At 40.0% G+C, this 22,731-nt stretch overlaps 1 protein-coding gene across 4 annotated transcripts; it reads right to left on the minus strand.

The window, feature by feature from the left end:
• Nucleotides 1-289: 289 nt before the first annotated feature.
• On the minus strand, nt 290-19,824 carry LOC144665660 (uncharacterized). Of its 4 annotated transcripts, XM_078526931.1 has the most exons (6): nt 19,665-19,823; nt 14,772-14,932; nt 10,565-12,190; nt 8,558-8,896; nt 6,633-6,971; nt 290-3,273 (listed from the first exon to the last, which is right to left on the minus strand). In XM_078526931.1, exons 2-6 carry the CDS (start codon nt 14,836-14,838, stop codon nt 1,964-1,966), a joined length of 3,681 nt encoding a protein of 1,226 aa, XP_078383057.1. In that variant the 5' UTR covers nt 14,839-14,932; nt 19,665-19,823; the 3' UTR covers nt 290-1,963. The 4 variants fall into 4 exon arrangements, with proteins under 4 accessions (XP_078383057.1, XP_078383059.1, XP_078383058.1 ...); XM_078526933.1 differs by lacking the exon at nt 8,558-8,896 and having other exon boundaries at nt 19,665-19,824; XM_078526932.1 differs by lacking the exon at nt 6,633-6,971 and having other exon boundaries at nt 19,665-19,820.
• Nucleotides 19,825-22,731: the final 2,907 nt, after the last annotated feature.

Genomic DNA, 22,731 nt, shown 5'->3' on the forward strand with positions numbered 1-22,731 from the left:
GGAAATGACGTCATAATATCGATATCGATATCGAGAAAAAAGGCAAATATCGCATTGATATCGTATCGTTTTGAAAAACCTGTATCGGCCCATCCTTACTTCTAGGTTTCCTGTGACACAAATATAAATTTTGGCTGTAAAATCCGTGACATAGTCCCTTTAATATGCCATGTGTTCTCTGGGTACTAGGGGCTTTTCTTGCGCGCTATATTTACGGGTCGCGTGGCCAAAGACTTGTCTCAATTCTACGTCTATTTAATAATCATCAATTAAGAGTCTTAAATAATTTAACGTTTTCTTTAATTACCGGTAACTTTTTTAACTACCACCGAACAAAACTCTTTTAAATATACTTTGAAATTATAGTCTTTTTGTTGTACTAAAAGTTGATTAACAATAACATAATAATCTTTCGATGATGTTACAACTCTGTAAACAATTAACGTAGGAAATGGACTCATCTTTTTATTTTTATAAACAGTTATGAAAGGCAACCTTGCACATTTGATGCGGTTTCAATGTCATTCAGTATATAAAATACCGTATGTAAGCAAACAATAATCCAAACTGGTCAATTCATTTTCATCCCAAGGTAACTGCACAAATTTTCTATAAGAGAATATCTCTTGTTTATGGTATTTATTCTGCTCTCGTTTTGGGCGAGTCTGGTTTTAAATCAAACAATTTTTCCTGAGATCCTCAGTTCTATTTTCATAACAAAAACATGAAAGACCATTACCAAAAGAAACGCGCACTAGGGCCAGTCACTCTCGACCCCACTCGATTTTTCACTTGTTGATTCCAGTCTTCCGTGTGTTTCCAGGATGCGCGGAAACTGGTACGCGATGGAAACGTTTTTTTTTTTTTTTTGACGTCATGAAAAAGACTAGTGAACAAATAAACCTCGAGGGTATGAGTAGCAATGTCTTCAAGTTCAATCTGAAGAACAGTTGATGTGCGGGTCTTTTCTAAAGTAATGGTCTTCCACATTATGAAATATGCGAACCAACGAATTTCCTGGGGCCCCTTGAAAATGCGAAGCTCTCGGGCAAAATCTCGAATAAAAATTCTCCATTTTTTAAATTGTACGTTGTGACGAATCTTGGTATTATAAAATGATAAACCTACAAACTCCAATATTTTCATATTTTATCCTTTAACGTACGTAAAAAAATGAAAATCTTTTAATTTTTCTTGAAAATATTATCCTGCTTAGAATATTTCAATTCTGGATATGAAAAGCTTCCAACTGAATTTGTAACTTGTTGACACTCCAAAATATGTTCATTTTAAATATTCATTTTTTTCCCTCAATCCGCTGAGTGACTATTACTTTTTTAAATATGTACAAAAAGATTGAACATCATTATTAAAAGAAGGCCGAATACAAAACACCTACTTTAAGTCAAGAAATACCTCCATTTTCGTTTTTAATTTTAACCTTTTTGGAAGGTCAGTCATTAAATTCAACTTTTCTTCTAGAGAAACATGGTAATGTGAGACAACCATATGTACTTCTTAACAAAACACACCTCGAAACGTACAAACGTCATTTCAGAACTGTACAACAATTAAAGGGGAAGTGTCATGTGACGCGCACGCATGGGATCTAGCGCCTTAAGTCTAAAGTGGCGCGAAAATCCAAAATGGCGGGAAAAATTAGAATAACGCGTGATCTAAAATGGCGGGAAAAAACTCACGCGAAATCCAAAATGGTGCGAAAAATCTGGAATAGCCGCACTGGTAAATGATATTTAGGCGTCACACCTCCCCTCTAAATCTCTGCACACAACACAAGCTAAGCAAATCTTATTGAGTACTAACTTCGGTTTAAAGCACGTTCAAACTCAACAGATTAGAGTCCAAGCCTCTGACGAGCAGACGCACATGTCTTCAGTGAAATTCTTCAAGTAACTGACCAGAACGATCGAAGGCTCAGTTCACCTTCGCGCTCAGGAAAGCGTTAGTTGTACGTTTTGATGACAGACACAATGCATCTTCTGCAAATCGCACAAACGCGTTCGTCGAGCCGCATCTGGAGCGCGCACTGGTAGCAGTACCTGTGTCCGCATACTAAGGTGGCGTCTTTTGGCCTGTCCATACAGATATCACATACGCTAGAAAACTTCGGTGGGGCTGGTTCCTCGCTACCTCCTGCAGTACTCTGCTCTATGATGACAGGGCTGGAGTTAGATGAGTTAAACTGTTCCTCGTGAACAACCTTGCTTTCCTGAGGAGCGTCGTACGAATCAGTTTCTTCTGTCCGTTCATAATACTCGTCCTCGTTCAATTCCTGTTCTTGATAATTATAATAATTATAGTCGTCCTCATTTTCATCATACTCGTTTAGCTGGGCGTATTCATCGGCTTGCAAGTGATCAGCGATCAATTCGTCGCTCGCGATCTGCAGTTGGTCCACTTTCAACTTCTCATCTAAGATCCAAGGTCCATTCTTAGAGGTGCTCAAGGGCTCCCAGACTTCAGGGACGATTGGAGCCTCGCGCTTTGGCCTCCATTCTTTAGGTGCCTTGGTGTTCTGCCCTTGCACAGGGGACCCAAGAACGGGCCAAGCTTCCTCCAACGAACTCTCAGTCAAACCGTCATTACGAAGCCCATCGTTGACAAATTCCTGGGGTTCTGGAGATTTTGTAACTTTCTCTAGGATGGCTGCGTATGAATTTGGATCTCGGGGTTTAGGTTCTTCGTGTACTGCTTCGGGTTCAGGGCTGGGGGATGCCCGCTTTGGACGCTCAAGATACCTGTAAGATGGATGACGAAGCTCGCAACGATCTCCGCGATGGCATACACCCCAGATCATGAACGTAGGGCAGATATTGTCGCGGATGTCCAGAACCTCCTCCTCGCTTTCCGCATCCTCCTCGGCAAATTTCCGCTCTTGTTCCTTCTCAAACCTTTCCCGCCATTTTCGTCCGAACATGCCGTGCACGCGAGATTTATTCGTTGATCCTTTGTTGCCGTTATCTCGCTTGGTGTAGTCGTGGTAACTCAAGTTCTCGAACGGCTTCTCTGGCATTACAACAGGTAACTTGGGATTCGCAATTCTCTCCCTCACCTCTGGATCGATAAAGACGTGCCCTTCTGGAGTTATCTGTGTCTCTTGAATCGGTGCTGGCCTAAATTTAACCCGCTGTCTAAGCAACTCGATGTCTTTAGCAGTTTGTGCGGAAATTTTAGGTGCTTTCAACGCTGCAGTGGAGACGTTAAACTCACATGGTTCGCTATCATCCTTTTGAGCCATCGTTTCAATGCGATCTGTGGAAATAAACAAGTTCAGTGAATTAACTAAAAACGCCGAAAACGTGTCATGACAAGACTCTGGGAGCTTACACATGCCTAATACAAGCTCGAAATACAAAATCTTCCATTTATTTGACATAAATTTCTTTAAATGTGAGTTTGGAGAATTTAGTCCTTCATCGTGACGACATTATCCAGTTGTTGACATTCCAGCATGTACGTGATTCAAAGCAGCCGGCTTGGGAAGTAATTTACCAATCGCGAAGATTTTTCGATAATTTTTTTGTAAAAAAAATGTATTCGCTTTTCAGTTGAATTCTTAATTTAGCTAACGCTTATATTCTGCATCAAGGAAAACGGAGCTTTTGCCGGCCAAACTGAGCAATACATTTGAAGAAATTTTTTTTCTTCAAAAATGTTTCCCCGGAAGTAAAAACGGGCGAACTCGCCTCGACACGTTTTAAATTTCCGTTTAAACTTTGTTTCTGCCCAATGTCTGCGAGGATTTCTGCTTTCCCAACTTAAAATAAATTACGTGCCGATCTTGCTCGAAAACCCAGTAGAATGACACACGGCAAAACAGATAAGAATTAGCAGTTTTAAACTCCAAACAAACTTTAAGATTTCATTTCAATGATGACTGCCGACTCCAAAACAAAAAACAAAAATTGACAAGCCTTCGCTTCTGTATAAGATATAACTCTGAATATCGAACATTAGACAACTCTGGGGGGTCTGTTAACATTTTGAACAGCCGTTTTCTATTGTCGCTTTATCAATATAACAATCTATCGAGAAATCTGACTAACATGGCCTGTGAAAATTAATTCTTTGGTATCACCTCGTCAATCTATTAGTGAGGGAAAGTTTCTTTAGTGCTCAGTCCAGGAAGGGGACGGGGGCCGGGAGCGAGGAGCGGGTACCTGGGAGCGGCGGATACCCCAAAGGTACTTCAACGGGTATGAACCGGTAGGGTTTCCAGTTTTACAAAGCTATTGACAATTTTTGTCAGTAAGAAAAACACCAATCCTCGTTCGTAGCCGTAATTTGGGTCGTCACGAAACGATTTTCCCGGAAGCATTGCGTGACAACATAAGAAGGAGAGAACCTTTTTTCGACGTTTTTGCTTGTTTACAAGCTAAAAACGTAGAATAGGAGTTAGTGGACAAAAGTTGGAACCACATATTTGTAAACTCTCAAGGGACTTTTTTAATTTATCAAGGGACTGTTTTAATTTCTCAAGGGATTACTTTCCGCTGTGGGTGATCACTTGCGATCTCGTGAAAAAAACGTGACTTGTCACATTTACAAACGTTATATAACAATTTTAAAAGTGACATGTCAGCTTTCTTATCTCAACGCACGTGTGTCTGAAAGGCGATCTATAACAAGCGTCGCACAAACAATGGATTGCGTAACTAAAACACGAATAAATAATCACTAGCACTTACATCGTTTAAAAATTACAAACGTCAAAAATAATCCATACCAAAGAAACTCGCTCTTTTCAAAGATATTATGGAAGTTAGAACAAATGCAAGAAGGGGGGGTTTCTTTTAGCTTAGGAGCGGTTAAAAATTAGGCCAAATTTGGTCGCTACATGTAAGCGCAACTCTATTTCGTCATCAGCCTAGGTCGTTAGGGACGTGACCTCGCGTTGACAGGGAATGACAGCAATGTTGCATGAATCGGCTTTACAACATGCGATCGTATCTACGCAGTTCGAGTGGAATTTCAGTCAAAGACAGCAAAATTCTTTCGTATTTCATCTTCAAATATAATTCGAAAGCATTCACTGTATATATGGCTTTTGTTTAATCCTGGGTCTTGATATCCGACCCTCGCAGAGCCTAGACAAAACGCAGCTTGAGTGTAACGATTTGTTTACGCCCCAATTATATGCGTAATGTTTTCTCCGACAGTAGTCGGAAATATCCGTATTTTTTTTCGTGCTTTTTCGTGGAGCAATCGTAACGATACGGCCTTGAACACATTGAACAGCGGTCTACCCGGCTATAACAATTCCAATATGGCGTCGCAAAAACAAAGCGTCGAACGCATATTTTGCTGTTTCATTTGCTAATTTCGCTGCCGTAATCGACTGCCTCGAAAGGTCCTTGCAATTTTAAAGTATAGAATTGTCAGATCTCGGTGAAATTTGCACTGTTTATTTGTTTAATGTTAAGGAATATGTGTATAAATACCCGGCGCAGACGAGCCATTTTTGACAAAATTATATGGCTGCATTTCCTCCGCGAAGATAGGAAATTGTTAAACTAAACTACAAATAAACTGTAATGATAAGTTCGAAGAACAATGCACAGGATAAACCTTCGACTCATACTTCATGCAAAAACGTCGATATCTCGAAGAGAGTTTGATTATTAGGTCTATACGAACTTTTCGGGTTATCAAATTTTTGTGTATTTCCCAACATTTATTATGAACGGCGCGCAAACGCATGCAGAGGCGATGACGTTTGCCAAGGGGGTCTTAAAAATTTTCCAGGAAATTTGTCAAAAAATTAACGTAAATAAAAGTAGCTGACAACCTTGTTGAACGAATCTTTAACAAATGTTGCGTTACTTTGAAGCATGACAGCCAATAAACGATATACGATACGATACTTTTCGCGAGCGTCATGCAACAGGTGCAAGGTCAAGAGTTGTTTGTAACTGTTTACTTGTTTGCACAGACCGACAACACGGGCCCATTGTATTAATAAAATTTTGTGATCATGTCTGTCGACTGACTTCAATAGAACTCCTCAAATATGTAATTTGTCTCTTTCGTGTGACGTTTATACTTTGCATCAGACCTTTCTAACCTTCCAAAAGTGTTTTGCTTCGTGTTTTTCGCGGCGATTTCTTGTTAACTTGATCTCCGTTCGCGCGTAACATTTATTCCTATCGTGCGTTCTCAGTCCCATTCGGTTCTTTTGATCGGTCGATCGCAAAAAAAGTGGTAAAATTCCACTGCCTCTGATAAAAGGCTTGACTGACGTTACCGCCTAAAAATTCCAAAAGAAATTGATGTTGCTGGTTGCTTCCAAAACTCTTTCAGTAACACCGTCCACCCAAAGCAAAACTGCACCTTTAAAAAAAGTTTGCCATTGCCCTTTTTTGCAAAGACTGCGATACGAGTAGCGCTTTTTCGTTCGCGCGCGAGCCTCACGGACCCGAAGGATTTTTCACGCTAGTCCTAGATTCCTATTGAAAGTACGCGTTTTACGCAACAAACACACGCCGAAATACAGACTGTTTTAGCCTAGTTTTCTTTCGTTTAGCAAATTTCAGCACCTTTTGAAAAGAGCCTTAATGAACATGTTAAGACTGTCAACTTTGATCGAAGCGCACGAATGGGTCTTGTCTTACCTGAGGACACTATTGCTGGCTGCACTGCCTTCTCCTCATTACATTCATGCTCGGGATTCTCCGGCTCTTCGGATGTGGTTCGGCTTTTAGTCGGGCAAGGTCGATGGTGTTCCGGATTCAGGTCTCTTCCTCTGTCATCCTTCTCAAATGACCGATCGAAAGATCTTCGTCTAGGAGTCGTGTAAACACGCGTGCAATTTGTTGGTTTGTTCTTCACTGCAGTTGAGTCGCGGTTTGTTTTCTCATTTCCTCTTGTGGGAAAACCGCCAGAGAAATTACCAGTACTTCTGTTCTTTGTATATGCCTGCGACGTTTCACCTTGGCTGCCACTCTGCTTACCTGTGAAAATAAATTTCACTGGTTTTACTATCGCTTTGGCGCTTTATCTCCTAGTTAAACCATTTAAAGGGGCTATGTCACGCAATTTTAGGCAATTTCGGCACTGACTGACTGACTGACCAACTGGTCATAAAATTAACTGAAATATCACAATAACGGATAAAAACTGTAGAAGAACTCAAAAGAAACACGAAATTCCAGAAGATTACAATGGATTGCATTAGGGTAAACTTGAAAAACGTCGGCCCGACTTTTTTCAAGTTTATCTCAATTTGTATGAAAGTGTCATTTACAATACTCGAAATCATCCTTGTTTGTTATGTGGCCGTGATTTTGCCTATAAAAGACTTTTGCTCTGCCAATTTGAAGTTTAGAGCTCTTAATAAACGAAAATAAATAGAATTGCCTAAAATACCGTGACATATCACCTTTAAACCATTTGTGTGAGGAAATTACAGCTTTGCTGTAAAGTCCAGGAGGTGGGGGCGTGGGGGACGGTTTCCTAGGAGATGCGTATACCGCAGAGGTAATCAAACGCGGATAACGGGTATGAACCGTAAGGGTTTCCAGTATTACAAAGCTAAGTAACGATTTTTGTAAGTGAGAAAAAACTCCAGTATGGAATTTACCCCCTTCGCAGCCGTTATTTCTCTAGTTTCCCGTGAGAAGCGTTGCGTGCCATCTTAAGGAGGATACAACCTTTTTACACCAACTTTTCAAGTTATCAAGTTTTTGTGTATTCCCAACTTTTTTAAAAAAATCGCGGAAAAATGATGTTCCGGTGCTTCCAAAACTCTCTCAGTAACACAGTCCCGCCCGAAGCAAAACTGCACCTTAACCAATAGCTTGTCATTGCACTTTCTTGGATAGACTTCCCATTCCTATCATTATAACAGAATAAACAAAGCAAGGATTGCAAAATGCGCGCGGATCAACGTGATAAGCGAGGTATTGATAAGTTCGCGCGCGAGCCGCGAGAGCCCGAGATTTTTTGTGCTAGTCCCAGATTCCTTTTGGGAACTACGCGTTTTACCTAACGGGCACACGTCTCCGCAAATGGGGGGGGGGGGGGTCTCAAAAAAATTTACACGAGGAGACTCCACCCTGAGGTCTAAACCCTTACCCTCACATAAACGATTTTTGACAAAAAGGTACCCCTTTTATATTATACATTCGATAAAAAATGGTACCCCTTTTACATACCTACAGAAGGGTTACTACATATCTTTTCTTAATGATTCGACTGTTCAGTGGGTCTGTTCGAGATATCTTGAAAGGGTAAAGGTCCTTTTAAATACCTAGATGACAGTTTTCGCTACCCTTTTGTATACTCCAACTCGAGAAGACCCTACCTTTCATAGTTCTACAGCCTGAAAAAAGGTACCTTTTCGAGCAGAGCCTCTCCTTATAGCCCAGTATATACCTGTAGGGAGTACCCCCGGGGAACACATACTGAAATACAGACTGTTTTAGTTTAGTTTTCGTTTTTTGGCAAATTTTAACACCTTGCAAAGAGCCTTATCAAAACTTTTTACATGTTAAGACTGTCTACGTTGAACAAAGGAAGCAAATGGGTCTTGCTTTACCTGAGGACTCTTCTGCTGGCTGCACTGTCTTCTCTTTTTTACATTCATGCTCGGGATTTTCCGGCTCCTCGGATGTGGTTCGGCTATCAGTCGGGCAAGGTCGATGATGTTCCGGATTCAGGTCTCCTTCTCTGACATCCTTCTCAAATGTGCGATCGAAAGACCTTCGTCTAGGAGTCGTGTAAACACGCATGCGATTTGTTGGTTTGTTCTTCACTGCAGTTGAGTCGCGGTTTGTTTTCTCCCATCCTCTTGCGGGAAAACCGCCAAAGAAATTACCAGTATTTCTGTTCTTTGTATATGCCTGCGACGTTTCACCTTGGCTGCCACTCTGCTTACCTGTGAAAATTAATTTCACTGGTTTTGCTATCACTTCATCTCTTAGTTAAAGGGGCTATTTTAAGCACGAAATTTTAGGCAATTTCGGTACTGACCAACTGTTCTTAGAATTAACTGAAATATCAAAATAACCGCTTAATTAACTTAGACCCAAATGAAACACACAGAAAGACAAAATATGGGGGGGGTGGGGGGGCATGAAAAACGTCGGCCCGACTTTTTTTCAAGTTTATCTCTATTTATATGAAAGTGTCATTTACAATGCTCGAGAATCATCCTTGTTTGTTATGTGGCAATGGTTTTACCAATAAAAGACTCAATCACTGCTCTGTCAATTTGAAGTTTAGAGCTCTTAATAAACGAAAATAAATAGAATTGCCTAAAATACCGTGACATAGCCCCTTTAAACCATTTGTGTGAGGAAATTACAGCTTTGCTGTTAAGTCCAGGAGGTGGGGGGGGGGGGGGGGGCAGGGGGACCTCAGAGGTAATCAAACGGGGATAACGGGTATGAACCGTTGGGGTTTCCAGTAAGTAACGATTTTTGTAAGTTGGAAAAAAAAACAGAATGGAATTAACCCCCTTCGCTGCCGTTATTTCCCTATTTTTCCCGGGAGAAACGTTGCCCCGGGGGGGAAGGGGGTACTCCCTATAATGGCCTATACGGGGAGGCTCCGCCCGAAAGGGGTACCTTTTTTAGGTTCCAGGTATATAAAAGGGTAGGGATTTCATAAGTTTAGGTATATGAAAGGGTAGGGAAATCTGCCATAATGATATTTTAAAAGGCCTTTACATTAAATATTTCGAGCAGACGCAACTTTTGGCTGTATCGTCTTAATTTATTAAGCGCTACATAAAAATGACAAGAAAACTTCCCGTTTTAGGTAAATGTGATGTCGTGTAGGCATATGAAAGGGGTGCCTTTTTGCAATAAAAAGGTATACAAAAGGGGTACCTTTTCTATCAAAATGGTATATAAAAGGGTAAGGGGTTGGATCTCCGGACGGAGCCTCTCCGTACAAAACTTTTTCGAGTACCCCCCTGGGAGCGTTGCATGTCATCTCAAGGAGGAGACAACCTTTTTACACCAACTAATTCGAGAAAGGTTGTCGGAAAAAAGCACAAAATTGCACGCGACAAGACCGAAAATTGGTCTGGGTTTTTACTTGAATTCTTTTTATTGGCCTAGAGGAAATGTACAAGTTTGTATTTTGCAAGTGAAGATTTTGTTTTTCCTCTCAGGAGGACTTAACTTTTTCTGTAGCTTTTCTTTTACTGTCGCATGCATTTAAGTTTTGAAAATTCTTCTAAAATTTTGCGTGGCTAACAGTACCTTGTTTTCACATTTCTGAAGGGAGAGAAAACGTGCAAATTTGCGTTTGTCGTGTCGCAATTTTATTAGTATTCAGCACGTGCAGTGGCTCTCTACTTCTACCCATACTACCTTTCGGTCTTTTCGCGTGCACGTTTGAACTTTTTCCGACAACCTTTCTCGAATTAGCTGTGGTCCATTACAGGGAGTACCCCCGGGGATCACACACTAAAAGGCAGACTGTTTTAGCCGAGTTTTCTTTCGTTCGGCAAATTTCAACACCTTACAAAAAAGCCTCAATGAAAGAACTTTTCACAACTCTTTTGACCTAAGCACACGAATGGGTCTTGCTTTACCTGAGGACACTTCTGCTGACTGTACTGTTTTCTCCTCTTTACATTCATGCTCAGCATTTTCTGGCTCGTCAGATGTGGTTCGGTTGTCAGTCGGGCAAGGTCGATGATGTTCCGGATCCTTCTCAAATGTGCGATCGAAAGATCTTCGTCTAGGAGTCGTGTGAACACGCGTTCGATTTGTTGGTTTGTTCTCCACTGCAGCTGAGTCGCGGTCGGATGTGGTTCGGTTGTCTGTCGGGCAAGGTCGATGGTGTTCCGGATTCAGGTCTCTTTCTCTGACATCCTTCTCAAATGTGCGATCGAAAGATCTTCGTCTAGGAGTCGTGTGAACACGCGTGCGATTTGTTGGTTTGTTCTCCACTGCAGCTGAGTCGCGGTCGGATGTGGTTCGGTTGTCAGTCGGGCAAGGTCGACGATGTTCCGGATCCTTCTCAAATGTGCGATCGAAAGATCTTCGTCTAGGAGTCGTGTAAACACGCGTGCGATTTGTTGGTTTATTCTCCACTGCAGATGAGTCGCGGTTTGTTTTCTCCCATCGTCTCGCGGGAAAACCCCCAGAGGAATTACCAGTACTTCGATTCTTTGCATATGCCTGCGATGTTTCAGCCTGGCTGTCCTTCTCTTTACGTTCCCTTCCACCAGAATCCTTCTTTACTTTGTTAGAGGGAGATGTGTGCCTTTGTGCGACACCAGAGCGCTCGGGATCACTCGTAGCTCCCACACCACCGTTGGCGCAGTTTTTAGCAGGGAAATCACCTTCGTGATGAGCTTGGCGCGGTCTGTTTTGATTCCCTGGTGGCGTATGATCCCAGCTCACGGAATTTTGACCGAGTACCGAGCATATCGCATTTCTAAGAAGTCTCGAGCCACCATTCAAGTTCTTAACATCTTTGACTTCATTGACTGTGACAGGGCTTTCACCAACTACATCAATATGCCTTGAAGCTACATCTTTGTCAAGTCTCTTAGCACTGTGTTTAACTTCAACTGGATTAGATGAGTTAGGATTTTCACACATGACACTATCATCCCTTGAAGCAACAATTTTGTTTTTTTCTCTATGTCCCTTAACCTCTTTAGCTTGCTCGACCGTGCTGGACCGGGACGGGTCGTGAATGTCACTCCTCTTCAAAATACGTATTGGACGGCCACTATCTTCGTTTGCACGACAGTTACCTCCGACGACATTGTTATGTCTCTTAGCAAACTTAACATTGCCAGTTGAACCAACTGCCCCATCAGATTTTTCACTGTCATTAACAGGACCATTCCTTCGGTATCCTTTGTTACGTCTGTTGGTATACTTCATGCGCTCAACTTGACCAGTTTTGACAGGATTTTCGCTGTCATTAACACGTCGAAAAGAGGCCTTATCTAAATCAGGACCATTGCTAGGGACAGCTTTGTTGCGTCTTTTGACAACTTTAATTTCTTCACCTACGCTTTTTGTAACAGTGTTTTCTCTGGTTCCATTTGCGTCTTTAGATTCTTCGTGGTACTCTGGATTTTGTTTGCGTGGCTTCTTTTTTCGCTTGCGCCGTTTTTTGACTTCGTTTTCGACTAAAGTGCCACTCGACTTCTCTGGGAGGTTATCCTGTTTTGTTCTTGAATCTGCGCGTTCATGATCTGTCGAAAATAAAAAAAAATGCGATCAGAAGAGTAATAGTAAGTCCTAAACAATATCAAAGAGCTTATTGCAGGGCATCCAAGGAGGCTACTAAGGCCCTGTCCACACTGACCCGGGTAAATTTGAAAACGGAGAAATTTGAAAACGCCGCGTAAAATGTTTTCCGTCAACATTAACCCGGGTAAATTTGAAAACGATACGCTTCATTAGTAAGTAAAAGTAAAAGTAAAGTCTTTATTTAACGAGGGTAGCACTAAAATAACATAAAAAATACTAACAAACCAGTGGCCCGCTAAAATTATTTACAATAAAATATAAAAATACACTATTTCACGCTCCAAGTCCAAACGCTCATTGGTGAGCGTTTTTGAAAAGCTCCGTTTTCGGTGACCGAAAACGCCGTTTCAGTGTGGACGGTTGGCCTAACCGGAGAAAAAAAGATGCGTTTTCAAATTTACCTGGGTCAGTGTGGACGGGGCCTAAAATTACAAAAATAAAATACAAAATAAAAACACTACAAGACTAATGACCTATCAGAATAAAAGGACTGGGAACAACTGCTACTCCCCCAGGATGAAGGAATTTGTCAGTTCACATTCATACTCCTGGGTGAGAGTAAGAACTGTGAGAGTAAGGTGTGAGTGTGTGAACCGGACATACTATAGAAGGGGGGGGGGGGGGGAAGACAAGTTATGGCCAGGCTCTAGCTTGGACGTATTGATTTAGATTCTACTTCTTCAGCTATTCACACAGGGATTTCAAAATGTTTTGAAGTAGGCGTCAGCAACTGGCAGAGTAGGCGGCTGTGACAAGCCGAGCTTGTCTCTCACAAGCTGATTGCTATGGCCAAAGTAATCGCTGACATAAAATCAAGTAGCTGGTGGAACTCTGGCGGGTTCCGGCTTGCTTTGAAAACCCTGTTCACAATACCTCTCAGAAGATGCAAAATGCATGCAACGTGCAGAAGATTATAGGAACACAATGCGTGCAGAGTGCTACGCATTCATTCACTTCTTTGCATACATTGCAGGCCTATAAAAAGTGAAGACCACCTTCCACTACCAGAATCCCTAAAACCTGCATGTTTTTAATCTAGCATGTGTAAATGAGAACCTTGTTTCATTGCAGCAATTAAATAAAATTCATTGTGATAAATCACTGTTAGGCATCTTCAGTGTTTTCAAAACTTATCTGGTACTTTGATCTATTTTACTCAGAGATGGCTGCTTTTTTCCTTAAATTAAAGTAATTAAAGAAAAATTATTTCAAACAGTCAGGGACTTTTCTCAAACCAGCAGCCTACTGTAAATGATCTAATAAACGCCCAGGGCATCTATTAAATTTCAGCGTTCCTAGGGGAGGCGATAAATAGATATGAGGCGTTGATTAGAGAGAGGCGTTTATTTCACTTTAACTGTAACAGCAATTGACAACAAAAACACAGGATGCTAGTTTGCTAGTTAAGCGGAATAGGAGACTAAATCTAATCTGCGATTATGCAAAGCCTAGAGATGTAATTCATAGTTGAATATCGATGCTTTCATCATCATCGGGGTCAACCATGTTGGCGTTGGCCTTTTCGATGTCCGAGTCAAGCAAGAAACTGACTATATTGTGTGATTTTACTATATGGAGCATTTCCTTGATTTTGCAATTTATTTTTTAAGGGGGCGTCTTTTAGACACAGGGCATTTAATAAAGAGGGGCGTCTACATGTAATATAAACTTTACACTTCTGGGGAGGCGTTTATTAGATACGAGGCATTTATTTGAGAGTGGGCGTTAAATAGATCATTAATTTTACGGTACTTGAAATTTTATTGAAATTTTATTAGTCCACCTTATGCCACCCTACCCTTAGTAAACAGACCCCCATCGACAAGCAAACACTGTCCACTGACTAGATGCCTTCTTACAAGGGGTTTCAGCAAACTGACTACAACATTATTTACTAGACCTGTCTGACCAGTCTAAAAGACCCTTTTTACCATTAAAGTTAGATGGTAATTTTCTACACAACAGAAAATTTAATTGCAATTTCTTTAGTAGTTATGGCATAAGCTGTCATCATCACAGCAAAAAATAACTTCCAAAACTTTTTTCAATCCGTGCTACAGTGAGAAAACTGGAAGCCAGCCATACTCCAATAACAAAGCCAGATTATCTAGAACTGGTGCTATGAACTGATGTTTCCCTGCGTTTTTGAACTGGCCTGTCTAGCAAATTGCCTGATATTTTGACTTACAAATGATCAAGTACCCTCAACTAATTTTTTTATTCTGGTATTTCTGCCATTTTTTTTTACTATTATCTTTTTTTTGCACACATATGTTTAAGAATTATTTGTTCTGTAATCTACCACCTTAATTAAGTGTGTAAAATGTAAAATGCCTCTTTTCTGACCTTGTATTTACTTTAAATTAATAAACGGTGGTCACCCAACTAGTTTAGCTTTTAGTTATTTTGGGTGACCAGCAACTGTATGTATTTTTAATTTATTTATTGTTTAAGTTGTTACTTGTAATCTTACAGTTCAAATAAACCTTGTTGTTGTTGTTGTTGTCAACCAAGGTCACTTACCCCTGGTGTTGAATGAGCTTTTCTCCCAATAGCGATGCCTGGTGAACTTTTGCCGATAGGTATACATCAGCAAAGAGGAGGCAAAAAGAGCCAAGACTATCTTCAAAATTGGAAATGTTTTTACAAACTCAAAGATTTGAAGATCTTGCACACCAATGCCACTAAAAGAAAATCAAAGAATAGATTAACAAATTATAAAAAACACTGGAGCAGCCCTTAAAGTGATGACATCATCACTTACACGTCATCTCTTAAAAATGATTCTTTTATCGGTCTTAAAAGCTTGAGCCATGCTCAGATTGGTCTCCTGTAGGGGATTAATTCAAATTTTCCAAGGAGCATCCTTGTCCCTTCTATACAGTATGAGGGTCCCACCATATATTGAATGGTAACCTGCGCACAGCAGGCTTTTAGCCAGGATTTAAAAAGTGGGAGTCCAAAATTTTTATAAGGCCCGACTTTGTCCCCATAGGAGGGCCTGAGGGGCATGCAAGGTGTTTTTCTGCAGTTATGAGAGCAAAGGTATCTAAAGATTTCCAAGTTTGCTAAAAAAAACCTCTGTTTACAGTTATTCATATTAATTTTCTCTGAAAAGTGGCCGTCCATAGGACTCCTAGATTCCCACCTGGCTAAAAGCCTGGTGCACAGCCACCAGGGTGTATTTGTGTGTGTGTGTGTGTGGGGGGGGGGGGGGGGGGGCGAGGGGGACAAGCCAAGGAAGTTATCCGTGTTTATGCCATTGACAATGGTTCAAGACCACATGCTTTTTTTTACAATATATGGAAAATGTCCTGATTGGTTGATCAATCATTTGCAGTTTAATTAATTGTACATAACATTTGCAAATTATTGATCCACTTCCCTGCTTTTCAGGGTGGGCCAGGGTTTTTAGGTATAGGGTATACTGGGGAATTATATATTAATATAGAGTATACAGTATTTTTATGCTTAAGTTGGGCCTTTTTGGGGTATAAACTATAAGGGTTGGTAAATGGTCCTTCAAAAAATATGTGTCTCAGAAAATTTTAGCCAAATTTCAGGGGTCTCGTCTTGAATTTTTCTTTGACACCTTCTTTGGAGTCTCAATTTCTTTTGCAAGGCTAAAATGGTCTCGGGCTCGCAGAAAAGTTATCAGTCTCACCGTCTCACAAAGTCTTGCATTTACCATTTGACACCCCTACTATACAGTGTTTTTTTCTAAATTTTGGCATTTTGCATGATTTTGTGAGGACATTTGGGTATACTGGGTACATTTTATTGGTGACAAATTTATCAAGACTTGGCTGCAGAAATCACACTGCAACTTTCTTGTGAGTGAAGTTTACATTTAAAATTTTGACAAAGTAAAGACAGTAGAAAAGTAAACACCATTTTTTAGTGACAACAGTATTTTGTGAGTTTTTTATTTTTCATAAACACAGCAAAAGGTCTAACAGTCTCATACATGAATCATGCACAGACAGCAATTTTCTTTGTTTCTGAATGTTACGTCAGATGCTATGAAAATGAATAGATATGGTTTTATTGCACAGATACCGTATTTACTCGAATAAGCGCCGCGGCACTTATTTAATTTTTCGCGCCTCAAGTGCGGCGCTTATTCGAGGGCGGCGCTTATTTGAGGGAGGCGCTTATTTAAAATTTGGACGCCACAATGAATTTAATATTTTACAGTAATTGAAAATAGCATCTTTTGATTGTCAGTATTCGTCTCTTGCTGAAGGGAAAAGTGGCGCTAGCTGTCCTGGCACAGTTCGATACCTTCACAACATTTACAGAACTACGTATTGTAAGAATGTTGGATAGAAAAACTAATGGGCGAGCTGTAAAACAATCACTTTGAACTGTAAAACATCGCTTTTTATGGAAAGAAATGTCCAAGTTTGTTTAAGAGTTGCTTTGTAGTGCTGTTTTTAGTTTAACAGAATTCCTCGAATAAGCGCCGCAACGGGACTGCGGTGCTTATTCGGGGGCGGCGCTTATTAACTTTTTTGTCCCAAATGCGGCGCTTATTTGAGGGCGGCGCTTATTCGGGGGCGGCGCTTATTCGAGTAAATACGGTAATATACAAAATGGACAAAAGAATCAATAGGAAAATAGATGCCCTGTCTCCAATTTTTCTTGAGGAGAGAGTGGCTGTACACAGACTACATTTTGGAAGTCAGTCACCAGTCACTTCTGAACTAGTTACCAAAGATCAAAACATATTAAACCACCTGGAATTTCTTTCTTTTTATATTGAATTCCTAGACACAACCCTCTAAATACAAGACACTTCTATCTCGATAGTGTCCCTCAATAACACCTCTTCCCTCCTAGCCCCCATATAACCCCACCCCCAGCCCCAATACCAAGATTAGCCAGCGCTTCCTTTATAAGCAATATTAAGCTGCAGATATTGCTACAAACCAGCTTGTTTGCAAGTTAAAACAAAATAATATTACGAATAAAAATTCAAAAAGTGCCCTCACAAGCGACCTTTGCATGCACGCATAAAATCTTAATCATTAGCATTGAGAAGGTAAAATGATATGAGTTGATTAAAGCAACCAAAAAATCTGTTAGGCATTTTTAGCTTATTTATCCTCAAGACACTTCTCTCAGGATGGTGTTCCTCCATAACACCTCTTCACCTCCTACAATGCTTTGCAAAATTGTTGAGAAACTTCTTCAAAAATGGATACCCTCTATTTCGTAACCCTTTAGTCCCGACTAATATAACAGATCCTTCTTCCTTTTCCCCCCCTCCCCATTCCAATGTTGCGTAAAAAAGTTTCAGTGAACATTGCTTCAAAGTTCAACATTGTGCGGGGGAGAGGGGGGTGGAAGGAAATAAATGTCACGCGCACTCCCATGTCCCACAAATAGATGCCACCGTGTCAAGTCTTTTTGAAAAAGATTGTAGCCCTCATATCACCCCTCCCCCACCCCGACCCCCACCCCTGATACCATGATAAAGTTCAAATACAAAAACACTCAGCGCTTTCTGAATAAGCATAAGTTAAGTTGATGTTACTGCTCTGATCTAGCACGTGCACAAATAAAAAACAAAAGAATTAAGAATAAAAATTCTAAGCCGTCACAAGCGACACTTTATTAGTCATATCAGTTTACACATTTAGCGGCAGACGGTAATATGATATGTTTTAATAGTTTACCATTCTCACTCATTAATTATGCCGCTCATTGTCCGGCGTGGATAAGATATGGGAAAAGATTGTGGCCGAGGCAATGAGCGACTGGGTGAGAAAGCACTATAGCTGTGTATTACGTCGCCGATGGGGAGGTGGGAGGGTCGAAAATTTGTTCGGACTTCCCAGCTTGCGTATCTCTTTCGAAATGTCCCGAAACTAAGAAAAGAGATCTTTAAATACCGCGATTGTGCACATGCTGATTAGGCATTACATAATACAACTATCTATAAACAAACAGGGTTATGTAATCCACGCACTTGTGAATTCCGCGTCATAATTGCTGGTTTTCACTGTCACGCAATCAAAAAATAAATTCGAAACCATTCAACTACAGAAGCTATGAATTTCAAATATTATGGACGATAAATAGATAAACAATTTCTCCAAGTTTCAGGTCTGTGCGGTGAACCATTCGCGAGTTATTTGCCGAACCTTTCCACGTAAATTTATAAAGCTTAGTATGGAGATGCCATAACTGTGTCCTTCCGAGGGACACAAATATGGCCGCCGTGATGTCAGAGAAACCATCTGGAACTCAATTCTGTTTACAACAGCGGCAATCTTTGGCTCATGAACTAGTACAGTTTCACATAAAAACCACTTATTATATCTGAGATGTTCAATCTGCTGAAAATGGAAAGGAAAGGCCTATTTTCAAACAAAAAGGCTTTGTCACGGCACTCAGCTTGATGTCACACACGACGGAGAACTCAAATATTCAAAATGCTGAATGACACTATCAATCTGGAAATTTGCAAAAAGATATATTTTTAGTTTATCTTACGTCTAATGACAACGAAAATTTAGTAGGCCTAGTGAGTTTTGATTTCAGAATTTTATGACGTAACATGAAAACCAAGAATTATGAATGAGAATAGTTTACCATTCTCACTCATTAATTATGCCGCTCATTGTCCGGCGTGGATAAGATATGGGAAAAGATTGTGGCCTACGGCTGCTCACGCACCTTGCTGCTTCAGAGACTGGATATAAGCTGAAATACAGTGTAAGTCCTGTAGTTTTTATAGCAGCAGCAGGGTAGGTACAGCCATTTACTTGCTTGGGCTTCGGCGACGTACGGCGAGAGTATAAGAAAATTCGTCAAGCAAAGAGATCTTTAAATACACCGCGATTGTGCACATGCTGATTAGGCATTACATAATACAACTATCTATAAACAAACAGGGTTATGTAATCCACGCACTTGTGAATTCCGCGTCATAATTATGAATGAGAATATGATATGGTTTAATATTAAATTAACTAGCATCTAAAAAACCGTTAGGCGTTTAAGCTTATTATATTATCGTCTTACAAATAAAATAGGAAGTTTTAACTAAGGAGCCTTTTTTTGCTAAAGAATTGAATTATAAACACAAGCAGTCTGCAGCAGCTCAGAGCAGCTGAAGGAAGTCGAACGCATCACACAGCACAGCGTCTGTGAATTAACAACAAGAAATTTTTGCATGTTTTTTACGACGGAGCAACCGTTCACTCTGAAAAAGTAGTATCCGTGCCAGTTTGAGTAACTTTGAAAAAAAGGCTTCGAGGCTGAAATTTTTCTGCAAAGCAAATGGCGCGCATGCAGCGCACATGCAAATGAGCTACTGGCACAACATGCACCCGACTTCAAGCTACGTAAATCAAGAGCTTCATTTGCATAGTTTATGAAAACGATCTCCTTTAGAAATAACCTTACCTGTTCGAAATTATACAAATCCCCGAGCAAATTAGAACACAAACGCGCCACTGTCAACGACACATTCTCGAACGGTTTGTTTTGGACTTTGAAGTTGTTCCCAGCTCCCTTGAGTTTTTCTGTCACCAACAATATTCCCGGGTTTCGAATTTCCTTGCAATTTGTTCCTGTCCTTCTCAATGTGTACCTTTTTTCACCTGCTAGCTTCTTGAATTTTAAAATGAACACCTTTCTTCTCGGACCGAGGACCATTCGCGTAAAAATTTATACAAACCCGAAAATATTCTGCACGCGGACACGTGAACAGGGAAAAATATTCGCCATGCAATTTCGAAAACAATACAAAGTTGTGATTGATGTTGTGAATAAATTTTACGGCGTTGGTATTTTTAAAAGGATGAATGGTCATGCTGGGATGATCAATATACATCGGAATTTTTCAAGAAGAAATGATAACTAAATAAAATATCGGAATTTTTCAAAAAGAAATAATAAATAAATAAAAGCTTCTTTTATATTTTATGAGAAAAGTCGACTCGACACGTGGAATCACATTATTTTGCTTTTATTTTATTTTTTTTAATATCGTTTTGATTTTTCTTTATTTGACATTGAACTACTGTATTTTAGTCAATATTTGTATTCTCTGGGATTTTGTGTATTTATATCGGTACACGATGCCGGGACACGATGTACATCCCCCACATGTACAAGAAACTTGATCACAAATCATGTTTTGGGCTGAGAACCGGGGGGGGCAGGCATAACATCCGAGCTCGAATTTACAAACAAAACCAAAAGAGCTTTCCCAGTAATAAAGCTCATTGTCCATTTAGTTGTTTAATAGTTGGTTTGATCCTTTAACAAAGACAGAATTAAAAAAATGAAACGGAAATGTTCTACCTTAGTGTTTGAACTATAACCCGAAACAACGGCTGGGCATGTAAACACAAGAGATCACTCCCCCCGGATTTCAACTTTCTAGCTATCTCTGCCGGATATGTTTAGCAAGAAATCACTGCCGTCTTTTACTTAATTAATTTTTCGATTTAGTGGCAATCAAATGCGATCCTTTCAGTTTCTTTGTCATTTCTCCTACGGCCGCTTGAAACTTTTCCATTTAGCACAGATAATCTCTCGGGCTTGATCTAACGTAAGAGTTTTATAAGAGTATTTCTGTTTATCCACGTGCAATGGACTTACGGATGTAATTTTAAACATCCGCTTTGTGGAACTGGCCATTTCTCCGATAAATACATTGACTGTACTTTAAATACATCCCTATTACTGTATCAACTAACATTACTATAAATATTATTTTGTCGGAATAAATATAAGCAAGCAAATTCGCTAACGAATCATCGATCGCATTTTGACAATCGGAGACAATGAAATTTAAATACTTCTTATAGAGTACTATAGATGACCATACCTTTGAACAGCCCCGATCAGTGAGGACATCGTGATGATTTTCAGTTTTGTTCGGCAAGCTTTGGAAGGAATATATGTAAATAAAACTCAAACTTATGTAAAAGCCTTTGTGAGTTGTCAATACGATAATCAGTCATGCGAAATTAATGAAGTCAATTTACATCCAACACGTGTCACGCTTCAGTGGGCCTCCCGGTCGGGTAACTGACTTCGTGTACATGTAATGAAATAGAGTTTTGACACTTAGCAAAACAGGAGGTAGTTGTGTGAGCAATCGCTGAAACTGGTAGAAACTATTCCTGATCAAATGACTTTGAATCTGCTTGAATTATATCTTAAGTGCTGAAGGTCAACATTCATTTTTTAAAATATTGCGATATTGCGCGTCGTGTCCACGACGTCAACTATCATTTCCGGGATATCTTTTACTATCCGACAGAATAATTCCATTTAATATTATTACAATTTGGCCCTTGGTCATTTCATTTCGTTTCCTTGTTAAACTGTCTTATACTATCAGCAACTACTTTTTAACTACCCTGAAATCAGATCAGGCCAATTTTTCTTAGTTCTTGTAATTTTTCGCGCGACTGTATTCTGAGACAAAGAGTAAATACGAGCGTGCAATAATTAGTCTGATGGCAAGTTGCATTGGCCTAAAGAGAGGACGTGTCAAAGGACTAGCTAGTCTATGGAATTTTATGGTTCTTCGTCTTAAACATAGTGTGCTCTCTCGCTATAATTTAATGGAGTTACCTTACGAGCAATGCATCTTTAAATCAAAGTTCTCTTCGAGATATCGACTTTTTTTGAATGAGTAGAATGAGTAGAAGGTTTATCCTGGGCATTGTTGTTCGAACATATCATGGAAGAATTCAAACGTCTTTCAGTTCAAGCATTTTTTTATTTTCGCGGAGTAAATGCTGTATTTGTCAGTCGTGACGGCTGGGTGCTTTGCGGCTTGGTTAATAACCGGTATGCAATGCATACTAAGGCGAGGACATTCCAGTAAAGCAAGTCAGTATGTTAAAACTTCCAGACAAAGAACTGAGAATAGACCTTTCGGGCTTCGATTTTTTGTTGTCTTTTTCAGACTGTGACATCACTCTTGAGAATCACTCTTCAAATTCAGAAAAATTCTCTTGGCATTCAGATAGTTAAAAACAAGTTCTCTGGGGAGCATCATGTGATTTTGAAATGGGCAATTTACACTGACAAAGCCAAAAATGTCTATTGAGTGAAAATGCGAGTCCAAAAGATGTGTGATTTACAGCAAGGAGCCCAATTGTGTGACCACTTTTAAATAATTCACATTCTTTCGTGCAAGGAAAATTGTTAGTACATTAAAAGTGGTCACCCTTTTCGGCTCCTCACTGTAAGTCGAAAGTTGAGACACTGAGACATTTGCTATAAAAGGGGGGAAATGGGTTTGTCAGGTAAATAAAATTTTAAAATATAGTACTTTGTTTCCGGTGGTGTTTTTAGTTGTGCATTCCAAGGAAAGGTTAGTTTCTAACCAATGTTACTGTAATTAATAAAAGGCAAATTGTAAGCTGCTTTAATCACAAAATTGACACGATTTAATTCGTACAACTCTAATAAGATGTCTTTTATCACGACTTTTCACAATGGAAGG

Source organism: Oculina patagonica, chromosome 9 (assembly GCF_052425735.1).
Source record: "Oculina patagonica isolate OP01 chromosome 9, crgOcupat, whole genome shotgun sequence".
Classification (NCBI taxonomy): domain Eukaryota; kingdom Metazoa; phylum Cnidaria; class Anthozoa; order Scleractinia; family Oculinidae; genus Oculina; species Oculina patagonica.